Source organism: Acipenser ruthenus, unplaced genomic scaffold (genome assembly GCF_902713425.1).
Source record: "Acipenser ruthenus unplaced genomic scaffold, fAciRut3.2 maternal haplotype, whole genome shotgun sequence".
Lineage (NCBI taxonomy): Eukaryota > Metazoa > Chordata > Actinopteri > Acipenseriformes > Acipenseridae > Acipenser > Acipenser ruthenus.
Genome location: NW_026708149.1, coordinates 3,766 through 24,749, shown reverse-complemented (window position 1 = coordinate 24,749; position 20,984 = coordinate 3,766). Strand labels below are relative to the sequence as shown.

At 54.5% G+C, this 20,984-nt stretch overlaps 1 protein-coding gene across 3 annotated transcripts; it reads left to right on the top strand.

Moving 5' to 3' along the window:
- The first annotated feature begins 1,831 nt into the window (after positions 1 to 1,831).
- Positions 1,832 to 17,205, top strand: LOC117971565 (claspin-like). Of its 3 annotated transcripts, none has more exons than XM_059020046.1 (24): positions 1,832 to 1,923; positions 5,504 to 5,636; positions 5,734 to 6,113; positions 6,449 to 6,598; positions 7,786 to 7,884; positions 8,606 to 8,678; positions 8,768 to 8,876; positions 9,483 to 9,886; positions 10,048 to 10,239; positions 10,528 to 10,694; positions 11,019 to 11,155; positions 11,343 to 11,407; positions 11,600 to 11,790; positions 12,520 to 13,072; positions 13,221 to 13,320; positions 13,534 to 13,612; positions 14,186 to 14,295; positions 14,498 to 14,662; positions 14,811 to 14,932; positions 15,272 to 15,399; positions 15,502 to 15,622; positions 15,844 to 15,920; positions 16,151 to 16,312; positions 16,691 to 17,205. In XM_059020046.1, exons 2-24 carry the CDS (start codon positions 5,573 to 5,575, stop codon positions 16,793 to 16,795), a joined length of 3,753 nt encoding a protein of 1,250 aa, XP_058876029.1. In that variant the 5' UTR covers positions 1,832 to 1,923; positions 5,504 to 5,572; the 3' UTR covers positions 16,796 to 17,205. The 3 variants fall into 3 exon arrangements, with proteins under 3 accessions (XP_058876029.1, XP_058876028.1, XP_058876027.1); XM_059020045.1 differs by having other exon boundaries at positions 1,833 to 2,041; positions 15,505 to 15,622; XM_059020044.1 differs by having other exon boundaries at positions 1,833 to 2,041.
- The last annotated feature ends 3,779 nt before the right edge of the window (positions 17,206 to 20,984 follow it).

Here is a 20,984-nt window from a genome sequence, read left to right as displayed (position 1 = left end):
ATCGCGATTTTTGTGATTTATAAAAAGTTAATAAATAGACTGTATCCGACGACGGTCATTTAAACTGCAAAAAGCACATTGCCCCCTCTGTGGATATTGCTGGATGGAGCAGTGTGTTCTCTTGCAGTACCTGGCAGCATCCACTAGAGGGAAACAGTGAGCTTGCTTGCAGTACCTGGCAGCATCCACTAGAGGGGGCAGTGTGTTTTCTTGCAGTACCTGGCAGCATCCACCAGAGGGAGACAGTGAGCTTGCCTGCAGTACCTGGCAGCATCCACTGGATGGAGACAGTGAGCTTGCCTGCAGTACCTGCAGCATCCACTGGATGGAGACAGTGAGCTTGCCTGCAGTACCTGCAGCATCCACTGGATGGAGACAGTGAGCTTGTCTGCAGTACCGGCAGCATCCACTAGAGGGAGCAGTGTGTTTCTTGCAGTACCTGGCAGCATCCACCAGAGGGAAACAGTGAGCATATTATTCAATAATATCAATGCAGCAGCATGGTTTAGTTTGCTATTTCCACACTGTTCAATAATATCAATGCAGCAGCATGGTTTAGTTTGCTATTATCACACTGTACAATAATATCAATGCAGCAGCCTGGTTTAGTTTGCTATTATCACACTGTTCAATAATATCAATGCAGCAGCATGGTTTAGTTTGCTATTTCCACACTGTTCAATAATATCAATGCAGCAGCATGGTTTAGTTTGCTATTTCCACACTGTTCAATAATATCAATGCAGCAGCCTGGTTTAGTTTGCTATTATCACACTGTACAATAATATCAATGCAGCAGCATGGTTTAGTTTGCTATTTCCACACTGTTCAATAATATCAATGCAGCAGCATGGTTTAGTTTGCTATTATCACACTGTACAATAATATCAATGCAGCAGCCTGGTTTAGTTTGCTATTATCACACTGTACAATAATATCAATGCAGCAGCATGGTTTAGTTTGCTATTATCACACTGTACAATAATATCAATGCAGCAGCATGGTTTAGTTTGCTATTATCACACTGTACAATAATATCAATGCAGCAGCCTGGTTTAGTTTGCTATTATCACACTGTTCAATAATATCAATGCAGCAGCATGGTTTAGTTTGCTATTATCACACTGTTCAATAATATCAATGCAGCAGCCTGGTTTAGTTTGCTATTATCACACTGTACAATAATACCAATGCAGCAGCATTGTTTAGTTTGCTATTTCCACACTGTTCAATAATATCAATGCAGCAGCATGGTTTAGTTTGCTATTATCACACTGTTCAATAATATCAATGCAGCAGCATGGTTTAGTTTGCTATTATCACACTGTTCAATAATATCAATGCAGCAGCATGGTTTAGTTTGCTATTATCACACTGTTCAATAATATCAATGCAGCAGCATGGTTTAGTTTGCTATTATCACACTGTTCAATAATATCAATGCAGCAGCATGGTTTAGTTTGCTATTTCCACACATTTGATTTTACAAACAGCTCTACTGTAGATGTATTAAGTGATGTGTTTTCTGTAAATGTTGTTTAGCGGAGGGGTCCACAGGGAGGCAGTGTGTATTTACTGTGCAGGAGAGCCAACCTGGTCTTACGCGCGCTGTCCAATCCAGTCGTACGGGCTTGCGTTTGGTGGCGTTTTGATTGGTTTACAGCTCCGAGGAGGACGGCAGCACCAATGGAATGATGAATTCTGGCAAAAACTCACGGAAGGCGGGATCTAAATAAAGAATGACAAGTGTCTCTTCCAATAGTGTTGTAGTGTTTCCAGTGAAGGGCGGGAGCTGGCTGTGTTTGACAGACGGTGGGCGGGATCGCTCGGCCCGCCAAAGATTGAAATTTCATTCAGTCCGCTGCGGTGGCGGGAGAGACAGCAGCGGCAGCTTTTTCAGAAAATAGAAATATTGTTTTTCGTGTGAGTGTAATATATGTTTACATGAAATTCACACGAGGCTGGAGCGATTAGACGCGGTCGTGGAAGTTCGCGTAGCTGCTAGTTAATAATAATAATGAGTCTCGTCCTCTCCGAGCAGGTAATTACAAGTTAATATTCAATACCTAAACATTGTGTTCGTGTGTTTGACTGTAGAGACGTTGAGGTTTGCATTTTTTTCTGTAAACGGAGTTGCTCTGCAGACGGGCTGCGGTAGCGAGTTGCGAGTTGCGAGTTGTGAGTTGTTGTGAGTTGCGAGTTGTGAGTTGTTGTGAGTTGCGAGTTGTGAGTTGTGAGTTGTTGTGAGTTGCGAGTTGTGAGTTGTGAGTTGTGAGTTGTTGTGAGTTGCGAGTTGTGAGTTGTTGCGAGTTGCGAGTTGTGAGTTGTTGTGAGTTGCGAGTTGTGAGTTGTGAGTTGTGAGTTGTTGTGAGTTGCGAGTTGTGAGTTGCGAGTTGTGAGTTGTGAGTTGTTGTGAGTTGCGAGTTGCGAGTTGTTGTGAGTTGTGAGTTGTTGTGAGTTGTGAGTTGTTGTGAGTTGTGAGTTGCGAGTTGTTGTGAGTTGTGAGTTGTTGTGAGTTGCGAGTTGTTGTGAGTTGTGAGTTGTGAGTTGTTGTGAGTTGTGAGTTGCGAGTTGTTGTGAGTTGCGAGTTGTTGTGAGTTGCGAGTTGCGAGTTGTTGTGAGTTGTGAGTTGTTGTGAGTTGTGAGTTGTTGTGAGTTGTGAGTTGCGAGTTGTTGTGAGTTGCGAGTTGTTGCGAGTTGTGAGTTGCGAGTTGTGAGTTGTTGTGAGTTGTGTGTTGTGAGTTGATTCCCGTTTCGTGGGTATGCGGGTTATTTGAAACGTGATTTCAGAGGCAGCTCTGCACCGTGTGCTGCGAGGCTGTCTTCACGGGGCGGCCATGTCGCTTCGTTTTGCTCACGCTTGCGCGCCCGTTCGTGTTTTTGTTTTTCTGAATAAGGTAAACCCTTTCATTATGTCGGACTCGAGAGACGGGCTCGCAGGGTTTCTGTCCGGCTCCACCTCGGCGTGTGTAAATGCCGCGGGCTGTGAGGTTGTTGTGTCCGGGGCAGCTCGCTGAGTGCTCGGCGTGTCTCCCAGCCTGCCGGCTTCAAATCAGAGGTCTGCTTCACAAAGCGCTGCCGGCTTCACTAGCAATCCACGGGTGAATGTGGATTCGCAGAATGCTACCCGGAGCCGCTTTGTGAAACTCGCCCCTGCTTTCAGAGAAGCAGAGTATCCGCGCTTTGTTATTTGTTTGGGAGACGCCTTTATCCAAGACGACGTGCAAGCGTCACAGGCAGCACAAGGTTACCATGCAAAACACTCTTTAAATACAGTGTCGTTTACACCAGGTGCAAATATGAATAGTGCGATACAGCGCGATAAGATGCAACAAGCGAGGATGAAAACTGTTTATATCTGCAGTCGCATGACAGGAGCACGGCGGGGAAGCTGAACCGCTTCCTGACGTCATCATGGCGCGGAATGAAGCGGGTTCTGAGCGGGGATCTGCAACCATGCAACTGTTATGAATGATTCAGAGATGTGGCCGGGTGCGGGAGCAGTGTAAGGAGGTGTTGGGTGGGTTTGAGGGGTGCGGGAGCAGTGTAAGGACGTGTTGGGTGGGTTTGAGGGGTGCGGGAGCAGTGTTAGGAGGTATTCTGTGGGATAGAGGGGTGCGGGAGCAGTGTAAGGAGGTGTTGGGTGGGTTTGAGGGGTGCGGGAGCAGTGTAAGGACGTGTTCTGTGTGTTTGAGGGGTGCGGGAGCAGTGTAAGGACGTGTTCTGTGTGTTTGAGGAGTGCGGGAGCAGTGTAAGGAGGTGTTGGGTGGGTTTGAGGGGTGCGGGAGCAGTGTGAGGAGGTGTTCTGTGGGTTTGAGGGGTGCGGGAGCAGTGTAAGGAGGTGTTGGGTGGGTTTGAGGGGTGCGGGAGCAGTGTAAGGACGTGTTCTGTGTGTTTGAGGGGTGCGGGAGCAGTGTAAGGACGTGTTCTGTGTGTTTGAGGAGTGCGGGAGCAGTGTAAGGAGGTGTTGGGTGGGTTTGAGGGGTGCGGGAGCAGTGTGAGGAGGTGTTCTGTGGGTTTGAGGGGTGCGGGAGCAGTGTAAGGAGGTGTTGGGTGTGTTTGAGGAGTGCGGGAGCAGTGTAAGGAGGTGTTAGGTGGGTTTGAGGGGTGCGGGAGCAGTGTAAGGAGGTGTTGGGTGGGTTTGAGGGGAGCGGGAGCAGTGTAAGGAGGTGTTCTGTGTGTTTGAGGGGAGCGGGAGCAGTGTAAGGAGGTGTTGGGTGGGTTTGAGGGGTGCGGGAGCAGTGTAAGGAGGTGTTGGGTGGGTTTGAGGGGTGCGGGAGCAGTGTAAGGACGTGTTCTGTGTGTTTGAGGGGTGCGGGAGCAGTGTAAGGACGTGTTCTGTGTGTTTGAGGGGTGCGGGAGCAGTGTAAGGAGGTGTTGGGTGGGTTTGAGGGGTGCGGGAGCAGTGTAAGGAGGTGTTGGGTGGGTTTGAGGGGTGCGGGAGCAGTGTAAGGAGGTGTTGGGTGGGTTTGAGGGGTGCGGGAGCAGTGTAAGGAGGTGTTCTGTGGGTTTGAGGGGTGCGGGAGCAGTGTAAGGAGGTGTTGTGTGGGTTTGAGGGGTGCGGGAGCAGTGTGAGGAGGTATTCTGTGGGATAGAGGGGTGCGGGAGCAGTGTAAGGAGGTGTTGGGTGGGTTTGAGGAGTGCGGGAGCAGTGTAAGGAGGTGTTGGGTGGGTTTGAGGGGTGCGGGAGCAGTGTAAGGAGGTGTTCTGTGGGTTTGAGGGGTGCGGGAGCAGTGTGAGGAGGTGTTGGGTGGGTTTGAGGAGTGCGGGAGCAGTGTAAGGAGGTGTTGGGTGGGTTTGAGGGGTGCGGGAGCAGTGTTAGGAGGTATTCTGTGGGATAGAGGGGTGCGGGAGCAGTGTAAGGAGGTGTTGGGTGGGTTTGAGGGGTGCGGGAGCAGTGTAAGGAGGTGTTCTGTGGGTTTGAGGGGTGCGGGAGCAGTGTAAGGAGGTGTTGGGTGGGTTTGAGGGGTGCGGGAGCAGTGTAAGGAGGTGTTGGGTGGGTTTGAGGGGTGCGGGAGCAGTGTAAGGAGGTGTTGGGTGGGTTTGAGGGGTGCGGGAGCAGTGTTAGGAGGTGTTCTGTGGGTTTGAGGGGAGCGGGAGCAGTGTAAGGAGGTGTTGGGTGGGTTTGAGGGGTGCGGGAGCAGTGTAAGGAGGTGTTCTGTGTGTTTGCGGGGAGCGGGAGCAGTGTAAGGAGGTGTTGGGTGGGTTTGAGGGGTGCGGGAGCAGTGTAAGGAGGTGTTGGGTGTGTTTGAGGAGTGCGGGAGCAGTGTAAGGAGGTGTTCTGTGTGTTTGAGGGGTGCAGGAGCAGTGTAAGGAGGTGTTGGGTGGGTTTGAGGGGTGCGGGAGCAGTGTAAGGAGGTATTCTGTGTGTTTTGAGGGGTGCGGGAGCAGTGTAAGGAGGTGTTGGGTGGGTTTGAGGGGTGCGGGAGCAGTGTAAGGAGGTATTCTGTGTGTTTTGAGGGGTACGGGAGCAGTGTAAGGAGGTATTCTGTGTGTATTGCAGTGTTCAGCAGTGCAGGAGGAGGGTACAGTCTCTCACACTGCTGTCGAGGAGAGCGGTTCGGACAGCGGGATGGGGTCCCCAATCCACCCAGAGGGGGGCGCTGTGCTGCCTGAGAACACAGAGAGCGGAGGAGGTCAGTATGGGCGACGGGACGGGGGGCGATGACATTTTAAACTGCACCGATCATGCAGTCGCAGATCATGGTGAGTGACGCTGTCCTTCGCTTTAAGATTCGGAGGACGAGATTCTGGTGAACAGGAAGTCGCGCTGCAGGAAGGCCCTGAGAGACAGTGAGGGGGAGGAAGAGGCGGAGTCAGCTAACATCCTCGTCCTTTCGGAGTCCAGCGAGGAGGAGGAGCAGAGGCTGAAGAGGAAGACAGGAGGCAGGATCAGCAGGGCTGCTCTGGACAGTGAGGACAGCGAAACAGAGACAGGACAGGGGGATGGACAGGACAGCCCGGCAGCTTTGACCCCCCAGAGAGAGAGTCCACTGAAGAGACAGAAGCAGCACTACAGACTGACAGAGGAGAGAGGGAAGGAGCGATCCCGACGAAGGAAAGAGAAGGATGAGAAGAGGCTGAAGAAGAAAGTAAACCAGCAGGATGAAGAGGTGAGGCGTGTAACTACTGGGAACAAACCAGTGCTGCTTACTGGAGAGAGGGGGGGCAGGCAGGCTGGCTTTGGAGAGGGGGGGGGGCAGGCAGGCTTGCTCTGGAGAGAGGGGGGGCAGGCAGGCTGGCTCTGGAGAGAGGGGGGGCAGGCAGGCTGGCTCTGGAGAGAGGGGGGGCAGGCAGGCTTGCTTGCTTAGAGACAATGAAAAAGCCTTGTAGTCGGAGCATCTATCATTCAGTTTAAGATTCTCTCTCTCTCTCTCTCTCTCTCTCCTTCTCTCTATCTCTCTCTCTCTCTCTTTCTTTCTCTCTCTCTCTCTCCTTCCATCTCCAGGTGTCCTCTGCACCCCCCACCTTGAGTGACAGCGGATGTCTCCTTGGCGACAGCGACCTGTTTGACACAGGACTGGGAGAGGAGGAAGAGGAGGAAGAGTCTCTGGATGCGATCAGAGCTGCTGTGAGACACAAAGTGAAAAAACACCAGGTGAGAGCCAGCCAGCCCCAGCAGCACAGAGCACAGCACAGCCAGGCAGCCCCAGCACAGAGCACAGCACAGCACAGCACAGCCAGGCAGCCCCAGCACAGAGCACAGCACAGCACAGCCAGGCAGCCCCAGCACAGAGCACAGCACAGCACAGCCAGGCAGCCCCAGCACAGAGCACAGCACAGCACAGCCAGGCAGCCCCAGCACAGAGCACAGCACAGCCCAGCCCAGCCAGGCAGCCACAGCACAAAGCACAGCACAGCCCAGCCAGGCAGCCCCAGCACAGAGCACAGCACAGCCCAGCCAGGCAGCCCCAGCACAGAGCACAGCACAGCCCAGCCAGGCAGCCCCAGCACAGAGCACAGCACAGCCCAGCCAGGCAGCCCCAGCACAGAGCACAGCACAGCCAGGCAGCCCCAGCACAGAGCACAGCACAGCCAGGCAGCCCCAGCACAGAGCACAGCACAGCCAGGCAGCCCCAGCACAGAGCACAGCACAGCACAGCCAGGCAGCCCCAGCACAGAGCACAGCACAGCCAGGCAGCCCCAGCACAGAGCACAGCACAGCCAGGCAGCCCCAGCACAGAGCACAGCACAGCACAGCCAGGCAGCCCCAGCACAGAGCACAGCACAGCACAGCCAGGCAGCCCCAGCACAGAGCACAGCACAGCACAGCCAGGCAGCCCCAGCACAGAGCACAGCACAGCACAGCCCAGCCAGGCAGCCCCAGCACAAAGCACAGCACAGCCCAGCCAGGCAGCCCCAGCACAGAGCACAGCACAGCCAGGCAGCCCCAGCACAGAGCACTGCCAGGCAGCCCCATCACAGCCAGCCTGCAGTGATACAGCAGTGAACACACACACCATGCTGGTGCAGCTTTCTGTTAGTGAAGCCCTGATTTTTCCAGATACCTCTGCAGGGATAGAAATAAGACTCCCATTGCACAGCAGTTTGGTCCATTCCTGGTTTCACTGAGTTTAATGAGACACACCTGAGCTTGTTCTCTGTACACACTGATGCTGATCGAGCTGGTAGTAAACCCTGGACTGGGTGAAGCTGCTGTGCAGGAGGAGTCTCATTCCCATCCCTGCTGTGTTCTCTGAACAGCCCCTTTGTGCTCGTCTGCCCTGCTGTCCTTGCTCTGTTCATATCTGTATTTAATGACGTTCTCCATGCTTCTACCCCCAGGAGAGGCCGATGACACCAGAGCTGGAAGAGGAGGAGGAGGAGGAGGAAGAGCGTGAGGGTGATGAAGAGGAGGGGGGCGAAGGGATAAAGAAGAGGAAGGTGAGAGACCTCAAACCAAGCTCCATATCTATCTGCACCTCTATATACAGGATCGAGCTCTATATACAGGATCTATATGTCTCCAGCGTGCGTCTCGTTCATGTCCTGTCTCTGTTGGGCTGGTGGTGTCTCCAGCGTGCGTCTCGTTCATGTCCTGTCTCTGTTGGGCTGGTGGTGTCTCCAGCGTGCGTCTCGTTCATGTCCTGTCTCTGTTGGGCTGGTGGTGTCTCCAGCGTGCGTCTCGTTCATGTCCTGTCTCTGTTGGGCTGGTGGTGTCTCCAGCGTGCGTCTCGTTCATGTCCTGTCTCTGTTGGGCTGGTGGTGTCTCCAGCGTGCGTCTCGTTCATGTCCTGTCTCTGTTGGGCTGGTGGTGTCTCCAGCGTGCGTCTCGTTCATGTCCTGTCTCTGTTGGGCTGGTGGTGTCTCCAGCGTGCGTCTCGTTCATGTCCTGTCTCTGTTGGGCTGGTGGTGTCTCCAGCGTGCGTCTCGTTCATGTCCTGTCTCTGTTGGGCTGGTGGTGTCTCCAGCGTGCGTCTCGTTCATGTCCTGTCTCTGTTGGGCTGGTTGTGTCTCCAGCGTGCGTCTCGTTCATGTCCTGTCTCTGTTGGGCTGGTGGTGTCTCCAGCGTGCGTCTCGTTCGTGTCCTGTCTCTGTTGGGCTGGTGGTGTCTCCAGCGTGCGTCTCGTTCATGTCCTGTCTCTGTTGGGTCCCTCTCTGTTAGGAGCGGAAGGCGGCCCGCGCCAGCAAGGAGGCGATGAAGCAGCTTCACAGCGAGAGCCAGAGACTCGTGAGGGGTAAGAAGCTCCGGGACTCGCCTTCAACTGAACCACCCCTTCTCTCTCTCTCTCCAGAGAATTTATCTTGTGTTCTGGTTTTGTTTCAGATTCCTCTCTGGGGCTCCCCTACCACCTGCCGCAGCCCAAAACCATCCACGACTTCTTCAAGAAGCGCCCGCGACCAGCCTGCCAGGGGAGTGCCATGGCACTGCTCAAGTAAGAGAAACACAGACAGCATGGCACTGCTCTAGTGAGAGACACACACACAGACAGCATGGCACTGCTCTAGTGAGAGACACACACACACACAGACAGCATGGCACTGCTCTAGTGAGAGACACACACAGACAGCATGGCACTGCTCTAGTGAGAGACACACACAGACAGCATGGCACTGCTCAAGTGAGAGAGACACACACACACAGACAGACAGCATGGCACTGCTCAAGTGAGACACGCAGACAGCGTGGCACTGCTCTAGTGAGAGACACACACGCAGACAGCGTGGCACTGCTCTAGTGAGAGACACACACGCAGACAGCGTGGCACTGCTCTAGTGAGAGACACACACGCAGACAGCGTGGCACTGCTCTAGTGAGAGACACACACGCAGACAGCGTGGCACTGCTCTAGTGAGACACACAGACAGCATGGCACTGCTCTAGTGAGACACGCAGACAGCGTGGCACTGCTCTAGTGAGAGACACACACGCAGACAGCATGGCACTGCTCTAGTGAGACACACACAGACAGCATGGCACTGTTTTTTACTTGGAGTTTGATACGACACACCTGAGCTTGTTACCTCTCTCTGTCTCTCAGGTCTTCAAAATACCAGCCGTGTATCTCTGAGGAGAGTCTGGACCCGGCACAGAACCAGAACCCGAGTGAGACCCAAGACCTGCCCACTGATCCTGAGCAGGCTGTCCCCGTGGAAACGGAGCTGGATTCTGAGGCGGCCTCCTCCGAGCTCCCCGCTGCCTCTGAGGCAGTGCCTGGACCGGGGGAGGTGGAGTTGGGAGGCTGCAGTGCGGCAGTAGAGACTGAGACTGCTCCCTCAAACCCGCAGCCCTCCGAGTCACCTCTCCGCCTCCCTCCCAGCAAACCCTGCAGGAGCAGCAGGCTGGAAAAGCTGAGGAAGCTGGGCCTCGACCCGCCTCCGCAGCCCAGGCTGTGTGCCGACGAGGGGGCCTTCGTCAACCTGGACCCCCCTGCCGTCAACACAGGTACCCCATGGAGTGATGCGAGGGTTTGGAATGGGGTACGAGCCTCTGTGTGAGAAACCTGGGTGTAATGGCTGGTTAGTGTATGAGAGATCTGGGTGTAATGGCTGGTTAGTGTGTGTGTGTGTGAGAGACCTGGGTGTAACACGCTGTCTCCTCTGCAGAGCTGGAGGCTCTGAAGCTGCGGTTCCTGAAGCACAGCCAGCCCCCAGCGAAGCCTCGCGGGTCGCACACGCTCCAGCTCAGCGTGGTGCGTAAGGAGGCCTGCGCCGATGGGAAGCAGGAGCTCCGAGCCGACACCGTGTCCGTGACCCTGTCCGGAGAGCCGGCGGAGGAGCCAGGCTGCACCAAACCAGGTAACTGACCAACTGAGCGTCCACACCCCTGAGGAGCCACGCAGAAACGCTGCTCTGAGAGGGAGAGGAGTGAGGCTGCACTCGGAGAAGCCATCGCGAGAGACCCTGTTGCTATAGCGATAGACTGTGTGTGTGAGGGGGTGAGGGGGGATGTTTGAATATGTAATTAATAAATTGCCCTGTATTAAACATTTAAGAAATTCTAGTTTAAATGTTCTGGGTTGGGGAAATCCCTGAGCCTGTCTGTCTGTCTGACTCTGTCTCCCTCCCTGTCTGTCTGTATTGCAGGGGAGAAGCTGGTCCTATTGAAGTCCAAGCTGCAGCAGGCGATGGCTCAGCGCAGGCAGGTGGAGAGGCAGAAACGAGCCGCCCTGTACAGGCTGGACAATGAGGACTGCCTGGAGGAGGAGGAGGAAGAGGAGGAGATGACAGACGAGTCTGAGGGAGAGGAAGAGGTAAGGGTGACTGTGTCTGGCTCTGAATTCACTGGGATGCTCGGCTGCCCGGTCCTCATTCCCTCTGAGATCTCGTGAATACGTGACCCCTCCTGCACCATTAGAGACAGCAGGGATGGACATGAAGCTTCTGTTGCACAGCCGTTTCACCCGGTCCACGTTTTACTACGAGCTTGATCAGCCGCAGTGTGTTGACAGGTAACAAGCTGAGCCGTGTCTTACTAAACGTCTAGTGAAAACGAGGAATGGATCGAACTGGGAGTGGTTTTATTTCCGTCCCTGTGTGCACATTGACTTGAATGAAGTTGCTTTTTGTTTGTCCAGGGTGTTGACTTCCTTCTGGGAGAGGGGGGTGAAGAGGAGAGAGGGGGGAGCTCCAATCTGGGAGGTCCTGGCAGTGCCGACCCTCACCTCTCCGAGGGGACCCTCATGCTCTTCAGCAGGTCCTGCTCACAGACCGGGTGAGAACGGGGCGGGGCGGACACAGTATTGGGGAGAGGGGGAGAGGGGAGAGGGGGAGAGGGGGAGAGGGGGGGAGGGGCGAGGAGGGGCGATGGAAGAGGGGGGGGGCGAGGAGGGGCGATGGAAGAGGGGGTGCTGATGAGGTTCAGGGGCTGCAGCTGTATTCATGTTTTGTTTTTGCTGCAGTGACCAGGGAGGGGATGGAGTGAGGAGAGCCCTGCAGACCGGCCTCGATGGAGACAGCAAGCTGGGTGAGAGCTGGTCTCGCTGCTGCATCCTGCTTAGAAAATATAATGCACCCCAATATTGATGCGCTACAGCCATCTGAAATGTCTTTGTATCAGATGAGAAGGATCACCATGTTACTCTAGTCCTCTCTGCTCCCAGTTCGGTACTCTGCTCCCTTGGCTCTGTGTCTCACTGCGTCACTTTGCTGGTTTCAGAGGAAGACGATTCTTCTCTCCCGTCTCTGCCCAAAGAGAACAGCCACAACAGCAGCTTCGAGCTCCTGGGCTCCATGATCCCGTCCTACCAGCCCTTCAGCAAGCAGGGGGGGAGAGGGGTGGGAGCGGCCGGGTTTCGCTCCCCGTCTCCTGGATTCTTCAAACCCAGCTTCCTGAGCTCCGCCTCCAAGGTGAGTGAGTGTCTGGAAGCACGTGACATCGCTGCCAATGTTTTAGCCGTGTCATTACTGAACTCATTATCCATTTTTTATTTCACACGTGTCACGGTCACTGGCGTGTGGTATCCCTCCCTATTCGTCTTCATATCCACTCTCACACTCCTTTTCTTTTCACTCGGAGAAGCTGTCCCCTCTACCCCTAGCACTCCTCTCCTTCCCTGCATCTCTGTCTCTGTCAGAGCCTGCTGTCCCAGTGGAGGACTCCCAGGACCTCTCAAACCCCACACAGTCACTCACTCCCTCTCCCTCCCTCCCTCTCTCTTAGAGCTCAGGGAAGCTGTCGGAGCCCGCTCTCCCAGTGGAGGACTCCCAGGACCTCTCAAACCCCACACAGTCACTCACTCCCTCTCCCTCCCTCCCTCTCTCTTAGAGCTCAGGGAAGCTGTTGGAGCCCGCTCTCCCAGTGGAGGACTCCCAGGACCTCTCAAACCCCACACAGTCACTCACTCCCACTCCCTCTCCCTCCCTCCCTCTCTCAGAGCTCAGAGAAGCTGTCAGAGCCCGCTCTCCCAGTGGAGGACTCCCAGGACCTCTCAAACCCCACACAGTCACTCCCTCTCTCTCCCTCCCTCTCTCAGAGCTCAGAGAAGCTGTCGGAGCCCGCTCTCACAGGGGAGGACTCCCAGGACCTCTCAAACCCCACACAGTCACTCACTCCCTCTCCCTCCCTCCCTCTCTCAGAGCTCAGGGAAGCTGTCAGAGCCCTCTCTCCCAGTGGAGGACTCCCAGGACCTCTACACGGCCTCTCCTGAGCCCAAGGCCTGCCAGCTGGGAGCCGAGGAGTCTCGGTTCCGCTTCTCCCTGGAAGAGGAGACTCAGAGCCGGCTGCTGGATGCAGACGGCTTCCTCAACGTGGGGTCCCGGGGCTCCAGCCAGTACCAGCCCTCCAAGAGGCAGCTGATCCTGGGCAGTCTGGACGAGAACGCCATGGATGGGAACATGGGGGAGCTCGTGGGGCTCTGCTCCGGGACGTTCCAGACTCAGAACCTCAAGGATTCTGACGGTACCACCCAGGACAGTAACATGGGGGAGCTCGTGGGGCTCTGCTCCGGGACGTTCCAGACTCAGAACTTCAAGGATTCTGACTGTACCACCCAGGACAGTAACATGGTGGGGCTTGTGGGGCTCTGCTCCGGGGCGTTCCAGCCCCCGGAGAGCTGCGGTGGGGAGGACAGCACTGAGACGAACATGGAGGAGCTGCTGGGATTGTGTTCGGGGAAATTTGCTGCGGCAGGTAAATCTTGTCGGAATTTGTTAATTTAATTTCAAAGCTGTCTCTTCCTGTTCGTTCTGCTGCGATCATTGTGACTGCATTCATTTGAAATGGCGTTAGTAGCTCTGTCTTAATCACTGATGAGCGCTCTTGTATTTCCTGTCTGTAGAGGGATCCTCCCCCGCCTCCCTCAAACTGAACCCCTCACAGGGAGCACAGCAGACGGGCTGGAGCGGAGTGAAGGGAGCCGCAGCCCTGAGCACACGGAGGTAATCTCACGGCAGCGTTCAGCACAGGGAGGTCCGTGCAGGCAGGGTTCGACGCAGGGAGGTTCGGTGCGGGGGGGTTCGGCGCGGGGAGGTCCGCGCGGGCGGGGTTCGGCACGGGGAGGTAGGGTTTGGTATTTACAGGCAGCATTAGGTAAATCAGACCCTGCATGGGCTAATTAGATGTCAGAGTGACTGGCCGTCTGTTTGTTTCAGGGATGAAGAGCTGCAGGAGGAAGAGGAGGAATGTGAGTTCCAGCTGATGACTGACGTGGGGAGCTTCTCCAGTGAAGAGGTGAGGCAGAGCGAGCAAACCTGTCTGCTCTCTGCACGGCAGTGCGGTGTCTGCTCTCTGCACGGCAGTGCGGTGTCTGCTCTCTGCACGGCAGTGCGGTGTCTGCTCTCTGCACGCAGTGCGGTGTCTGCTCTCTGCACGGCAGTGCGGTGTCTGCTCTCTGCACGGCAGTGCGGTGTCTGCTCTCTGCACGCAGTGCGCTGTCTGCTCTGCACGCAGTGCGGTGTCTGCTCTCTGCACGCAGTGCGGTGTCTGCTCTCTGCACGGCAGTGCGGTGTCTGCTCTCTGCACGGCAGTGCGGTGTCTGCTCTCTGCACGCAGTGCGGTGTCTGCTCCCTGCACTGTCTGTGTGTGTGTGAGATGCCTCTGTAAAGTATCGACAGTGTGCTTGTATGTACCTGGTCTGCACAGCAGTTTCTCCCATTCCAGGTTTTAATAATCTGAGCTTGATCAGCCACAGTGTGTAGGTAAGTCACTGGGTGTGCCTTATTAAAAACCAGAAACGGCTCAAACTGCTTTGCAATGGGACTCTTCTTTCCATCGTTGTATAATGCTGGTCTCTGCTGTGTTCAGGAGGATGGTGCGAGTGAGGGAGAGGGAGGTGAAGATGGAGAGGAGGACTGCAGCGAGGATGAGGAGGAGGCGATGGCCCGAGCCCGACCGCCTGGGTTCAAGAGGAAGATGTGAGAAGAGCAGCTGGATATTTAAATATATTTCAAAATTGTGTTCTGAATTAAATCAACACGCCAGATGTAGTAAAGGGGGGCACGTAATCTGAAACGAGTTGAGCTCAGTGGTCATGTCTCCTCTCTCTCTCTCTCTCTCTCTCTCTCTCTCTCTCTCTCTCTCTCTCTCTCTCTCTCTCTCTCTCTCTCTCTCGGGCAGGCGGATGGCTGACTTCCTGGAGGAGGAGGCGGAGCTGTCTGGCAGCGAGCTGGGCAGCGAGGATGAGGAGGGGGGAGCCGAGTGGAACGAGTATGAGGAAGACGAGATTCAGGAGGAGCTGCCGTCGGACGAGGAGCTGCAGGACCAGGTCAACAAAATCCACATGTGAGAGACGAGCCAACACTGCACTGTATCTACACACTGAGAGAGGCTGACCCTCCCCGCGTTGAGAGAGGCTGCCCCAATCAGACAGCTTGAGTCTCCTCAAGCTCTTGATGACCTGTCGAGTTATCCTTTCCTCCTCCTCTCCCAGGAAGCAGCTGCTGGACGATGACAAGCGGGCGCTGCGTCTCTACCAGGAGTGCTACCTGGCTGACGGGGACCTGCACTCCGAGGGGCCAGGGAGGGCCCGCCAGTTCAGATGGAAGAACATCGGTAATGAAGCCCTGAGTGTGTGAGAGACCAAAATGAGATACTGAGAAACTGCACAACCCCCCAGGAGAGAAGCACTGACTCTGTGTGTGTGTTCTGTCTCTGCGTGTCTCTGTCTCTGTGTGTGGTGTGTCTCTGTGTGCTGTCTCTCTCTGTGTGTCTCTGTCTTTGTGTGTGGTGTGTCTCTGTCTCTCTGTGTGTCTCTGTCTCTGTGGTGTGTCTGTGTGTGCTGTCTCTCTGTGTGTCTCTGTCTTTGTGTGTGGTGTGTCTGTGTGTGTGTCTGTCTCCAGGTTTGTTTTGGCTGCAGGTGTCTGGTTAACCCTTTCCTCCCCTGCTTTGCAGACGAGGCCTCTCAGATGGATCTGTTCCACGGAGACTCGGAGGAGGAGGAGGGAGAGGAGCAGCTGGACGAGGCGGAGGTGCAGTGGAGGAGGCAGAGGCACGAGAGGGAGCAGTGGCTGAGAGAGCAGGTGAGAGGGGAGAGGAGAGGAGAGGGGAGGAGAGGGGCTGGGGGTGTCTGTCTGGTGGTCTGTTTCTGCCTTTGAGTCTAACCCTTCTTTCCCATCTCCCAGCAGTCCCAGAGCACAGGAGGCGAGGCAGCGACCGTGGAGGAGGAGCAGGAGGAGATTGGAGAGGACAGTCAGTTCATGAAACTGGCCAAGAAATTTGCCGCCCGGGCCCTACAGAAGAAAGGTAAGGCGACACGCACAGCAACAGAAGCCGATCCGGAGCAGCAACTCCCTCGCTGTGTCTGCCAGGACCCCGAGGGGCTCGCTGCAGCTCTCCTGCGTGGGCTCTGACCCCCGAGGGGCTCGCTGCAGCTCTCTTGCGTGGGTGCATAATTGACATAAGTCTCCTCTCAGCCCAGCTGTACACCTGTGATGTAACCCCATTTCTCTCCCTGGTGTTCCCAGAATCCCCAGTGGTGCCGGTGAAGGAGAGGAAGATTCTGACCCGAAACCCGTTTGAGAAGCCCGCTCCGTTAGCTCAGGTTGGTACACTGTGCATGCGCGCAGTGACACTGCACTGCACCCAGCCCTGCCTCTGGGAATACCTACAATGCACTATAGTGTTAAAATGATCATTTGAAATCTAGCTGCATGAACAGTTCCTATTAGTAACCCTACAGACCCGCAGGTGAGACTAACAGATGCAATCTCTCTCTCTCTCTCTCTTTCTCTCTCTCTCTCTCTCTCTCTCTCTCTCTCTCTCTCTCTGCAGGTGAAGACTGGCTCTCTGCTGAGCCGCTCAAAGGAGCTGATGCAGACGTTGTCGTCTCTCTCTGAGCTGAACCCCAGCGGGCCGCGCAGCGCTCGGAACTTCGTGTTCCACACAGTGTCCCCCGAGAAGGGCTCCGAGCCCCCCAGCCCGTCCCAGACACAGGTACGAGACCAGGGGGGAGGAACGAATCCAAGAGCTTTTTACAAATCTTACAAAGGAGCTGAGAGTTAACCCTGAGAATTACTGAGTTTATGACGCGCAGCGCAGAAGCCAGGACCCGAGGGCACAGCTGGAAATTACTAGAATGTTTTGGCTGCTGTAAGTTGTGTTGCATGGACTGTTCTGACCGTGGCCACAAGGTGGAGCCCTAGACCCACTTTCTCTGGTCTGTTCTGCTGCTCCCTCAATGCCTGGTTCAGCTTGTAATGAACGCTGCTTTTCATATTGACAGGATCACTTTCATTGATGTTTCTGGAGTGTCGTCCTGCAGTCGTGTGTTTAACATGTTAATCCAGCTCTGTTCCGTCTCGTCTCTCCCAGGCAATGAAGAGACGCCCGGCCGCCGTCATCGCCCCCGCAGCAAAGCGTCCCAGGAAAGAGGCAGAGGGGCCCCAGAGGAGCATCTTCCGCTTCCTGGAGAGCTGAGGGGCCCCGGGGTCAAGCTGCCGTGGGCAGGACCTCTTCAGTTGGGTCTCTCCAGGATTCAAGTCCCCCACAGTAAACCTGTAATACCTCTGTTTCTCATTGACCCTCCACTATCCCAGCATCCCCAGCAGGACGCTCGAGCCCTCTTGAGGATCTCTGTGGCAGATCCTGAACTGATCCTGCTCAGTCTTCATGCATACTTTTTATAATGTATGTCTCTGTGTCTGTCTTCATGAATTGTGTTTCTTAAATGTACATAAACCACGTTGAAAGTTTGAAACTCTATACAGCAAGATTTTTCTTTGTAAATTGTAATAACTGTTTTGTATTGACAGATTGCCGGTTGTGTTCAATGCAGTGTTGTTGTTGTTGTTGTTGTAGTAATTCTTATTAAAGAGATTCTTATTGGTTCTGTGCCCCCCCCCTCGTGTGTTTGTGAAATATCGCCCTCCTTCCTCTGCAGTCCTGCAGGTTAGCCAGCTCTGAGCAGCCCGTGCCTGCGTTCGTCCTGAAAGCATGTTCAGCCCCTCGGTGCTCCACTGGCTCCAAGCAGCTTATTGATCTCAAACTATCAAGTCTGATTGATTCTAAAGCATCTCAATGATTCAAAGCTCCTACAGGCAACCCTTCCACAGCCTCCCCTGTGTTTTGAAGAGGCTCCTCTCTCGTGTGTGTGTGGGCAGGGTCCCACACTGATCACGCACACATTGCTCTGCCCTGAGTGTGAGTTTGTGGGCAGGGTCCCACACTGATCACACACACACACACACACACACTCTGCTCTGCCCTGAGTGTGAGTTTGTGGGCAGGGTCCCGCACTGATCACACACACACACACACACACACACACACACACACACACTCACACTCTGCCCTTCCCTGAGTGTGAGTTTGTGGGCAGGGTCCCGCACTGATCTCTCACACACACACACACACACTCTTCTCAGTGCAGTGATAACAAGCCCTCCCTCTGTGCTGTGTGAGTGAGCAGACAGGGTTCAGTGTTTATGAAGACTCACTCCCTTCACCCCCCCCCCTCGATCTTCACTGTGACTCGAGGGCCTCCTCTCTCTCAACGCACAGAGACTGCTGTTGCTATGGTGACCGGGCTCATGTGATGTCTCCTGAGAGACAGAGGTTTCTGTCGTTGACGCCCAGAGGGTTATTAAAAATAACACCCTCAAGTGACCATAGAGACACGGGGTTCGTTATTCACTGTGTGCTGCAGGCAGGGCCAGCACAGGTACAGAGAGACCTCAATACTTCATACCTCAGAAGACCAGAAAATAACAACAACAGAAAGAATTCAGCACTGTCCATCCAAAGTGATGTGCAATCTATATATGCCTATACATTATATATATATACACACACACACACGACTGAGTGTAACACAGAATGCAGAGCGATGCACAGGCCAGTGAGGTGAGCACCTCCCCCCTTCTCTCTTCCCTTCACCTCCCCCCTTCTCTCTCCCCTTCACCTCCCTCCTTCTCTCTCCCCTTCACCTCTCCCCTTCTCTCTTCCCCTCCTCTTCTCTCTCCCCTCCCCCTAACTCTCTTCTCTTTCTCCTCTCCCTTTCTCTCTTCCCCTCCCCCCTAACCCTTCTCTCTTTCCCCTCTCTCTCTCTCATCCTTTCTTTCTCTCTGCCTGTGCTCTGGCTGTGAAGATGCAGTGTAGGTTTATTTTTTAATTCCTTGATGATAATTCATGTGATGCGTGCCCTGCAGTCACAGGGCTGTTTGATGTATTTTTGATGTAGAGTCGGGCCTGGGAGACACAATGACTGCTTCTTGTTTAGTGGGGGGTGAGTGATGGGGTGAGGGGAGAGGCTGGCATGGGACTGCGTGGGGATTGATTGCATCAATAAGCGTCTCTGTGTTTTCGATGCGTGCCGCTAACACCACTGAGGCAGACCCCTGGGGGCAGAGCTCAGCGGAGGAAGGAGGTGAAGCCCTACCGTATTGAGCAGACAGAGACGCGGCCCGCGGACCTTCACTCAGCTGCTCTGCTGCTGGGGTCACCCGACCCAGGAAGTGAAGCAGCACCGGACTCTGGAAGGAGCAAGGCAGGCACAAGCAAACGGCAAACTTTCTTTAAGCCCGTGGTTTGTGTTGGTTTATTTACACACACTTGAACATGTGGTTCTTTCGAAAGTGCACACTAGAGACCCACACAGTATTCGGAAGGCATTGAATGCATTCCGTTTGTTTTGGCATTTGTCAGTGTAGCGCTGCTGAGTGTTTCACAGCGATGGATGAATGATTGATAGCACACATCTTACCGTGCCCTAGGTAAGTAATCTCAGTGCGGGGGGGGGGGAGCCCTTTAAACCAAGATCTCAACGTGTTCGAATGCGTGGCCACTTTGACAGCGCGTGTTACCCGCACAGCGGATCCGTGTGCGGCTGCGTGTGCGTCAGCGCGTCCCGAAGGGCAACCCGAGGCCAGGCTGCTCTTACATAATAAGGGGGCGCCCCGTGGTTTGATTTGAGGGGCACCATCACAATGATCTTTCTCTCTCGTTTGTTTTCCCTCTCTCGTCCTAATTACTGGATCGTCACTCCTGATGTGTATTTTCAAAGCAGTCGTTTCCTGAGGGGGGGGGGGGGGAGAGACAGAGAGAGAGAGGGAGGGAGAGAGAGAGGGGGGGGCGCCGCCTCTATCCGATTCACAGCAACACGGAGCGCTTCGAGGTAAGCCATCCAGTTTGATTCTGCGAATTGTTTTTTTTACTGTTTGTATCGTTTTCGTTGGTAGATATGTACAGAGGCACAGCGGACGTTGAGGGGTCGTTTATTTGAATGACGTCAGTGTTTTCATAGCGCTGCTCATGTGAAATCGCCCCGGTTTGATTCGTATAGAGTCCAGCCTGGTTATTTCTGTCATCTCGATGGAAGCCGCGTCCTGTTCTGTTTCTATTCGATACAGGCCCGGCAGTGTTTGTATTTCTATACTCGGCTGGGTTTTCAAATCTGTCGCATGCATCCCCGATGCACCCGCAGGCAGACACGGACTCACGCAGGGCGGTCTTGACGGTTTTGATCGCGGTATTTTATCATTGGCAAACCGCGGCGACAATAGCGTCACTGCGCTGTGATTCTAAACTCGTAGTTCAGCGAATGTCCTTCCTCTTCTTCTTCCTCCTCTTCTTCCTCTCCTTCTTCTTCTTCCTCTTCTTCCTCTTCTTCTTCCTCTTCTTCCTCTTCTTCTTCTTCCTCTTCTTCTTCCTCCTCTTCTTCCTCTCCTTCTTCTTCTTCTTCTTCTTCCTCTCCTTCTGTAGTCCTCGCTGCCCGCCTCACTGTCGCTGTCCTTTCAGCACCAGCGCCCCGCTCTCGCTGACAGACGCGCAGGTACGTCACAGGTCACGCACGACACGGCGAGTAGAACATCAGCGCTGCGCTCCAGCTCCCTGCGCACCTGCACGCGTGGGAGTCCTTGTCTTCATTATTACAATACTATGCTGTCCACCGGCGTGTTTGCACAGACTGACAGAGCTTATAAGAGAAGTGTGAGCTGCCCTGAGCCAGGAGCATCTCAGTCCAAGAGGCTTCCTTCCAGCTGAGCCCCTGCTGCTGCTCCGCTGCCTCGGGGTGCTGGCACTGAAAGCTGAGCCCCCGCTCGCTGCGTTGGATTTGCAGGAAGCATTGTTTTGGGTGATTGTGATTTTACAGGACCCCCCACCCAGCTCCTGATTGTGCAGATCAGTGTACAGTCAGTTATATAAGTGGAGCCCGAGCCCTGCTGCTTATCTCACCCACACAGCTGGCGGCTCAGCCCCGCTCTCCTCACAGGATTTCCTGAGCGTGTCTCTGAAGGGCCTCCCTCCCTCCTCGCTGCTCTGCTGTGTGCAGAGGAGATGGATTTGCAGCTAGGAGAGCTGCTGATTCCTCCTGGTTTAATGGCTGGATTTCCATTTAGAAACATGATCTCTGCTTCGGCTTTAGTGACCAAGGAAGGAAGTGCGACTAAATGTGAAACTCACTCAAACCCCGGTTTGTTTTTCCCCGTGCAGTCCCGGATATGTGTTTAAAATGCAGATGTACCCCGTGTGTTTCTTTCCACTCTGCACATGGGAGTCTGTGTAGCCGAGTGTGTGTGGGTTTGTTTCATACTGCTGCGTCACTCTGAGCTACACTGTGCCCTTTGTTGACAGGAGACCTGAGCTGAGCTGAGCTGAGCTGAGAGCG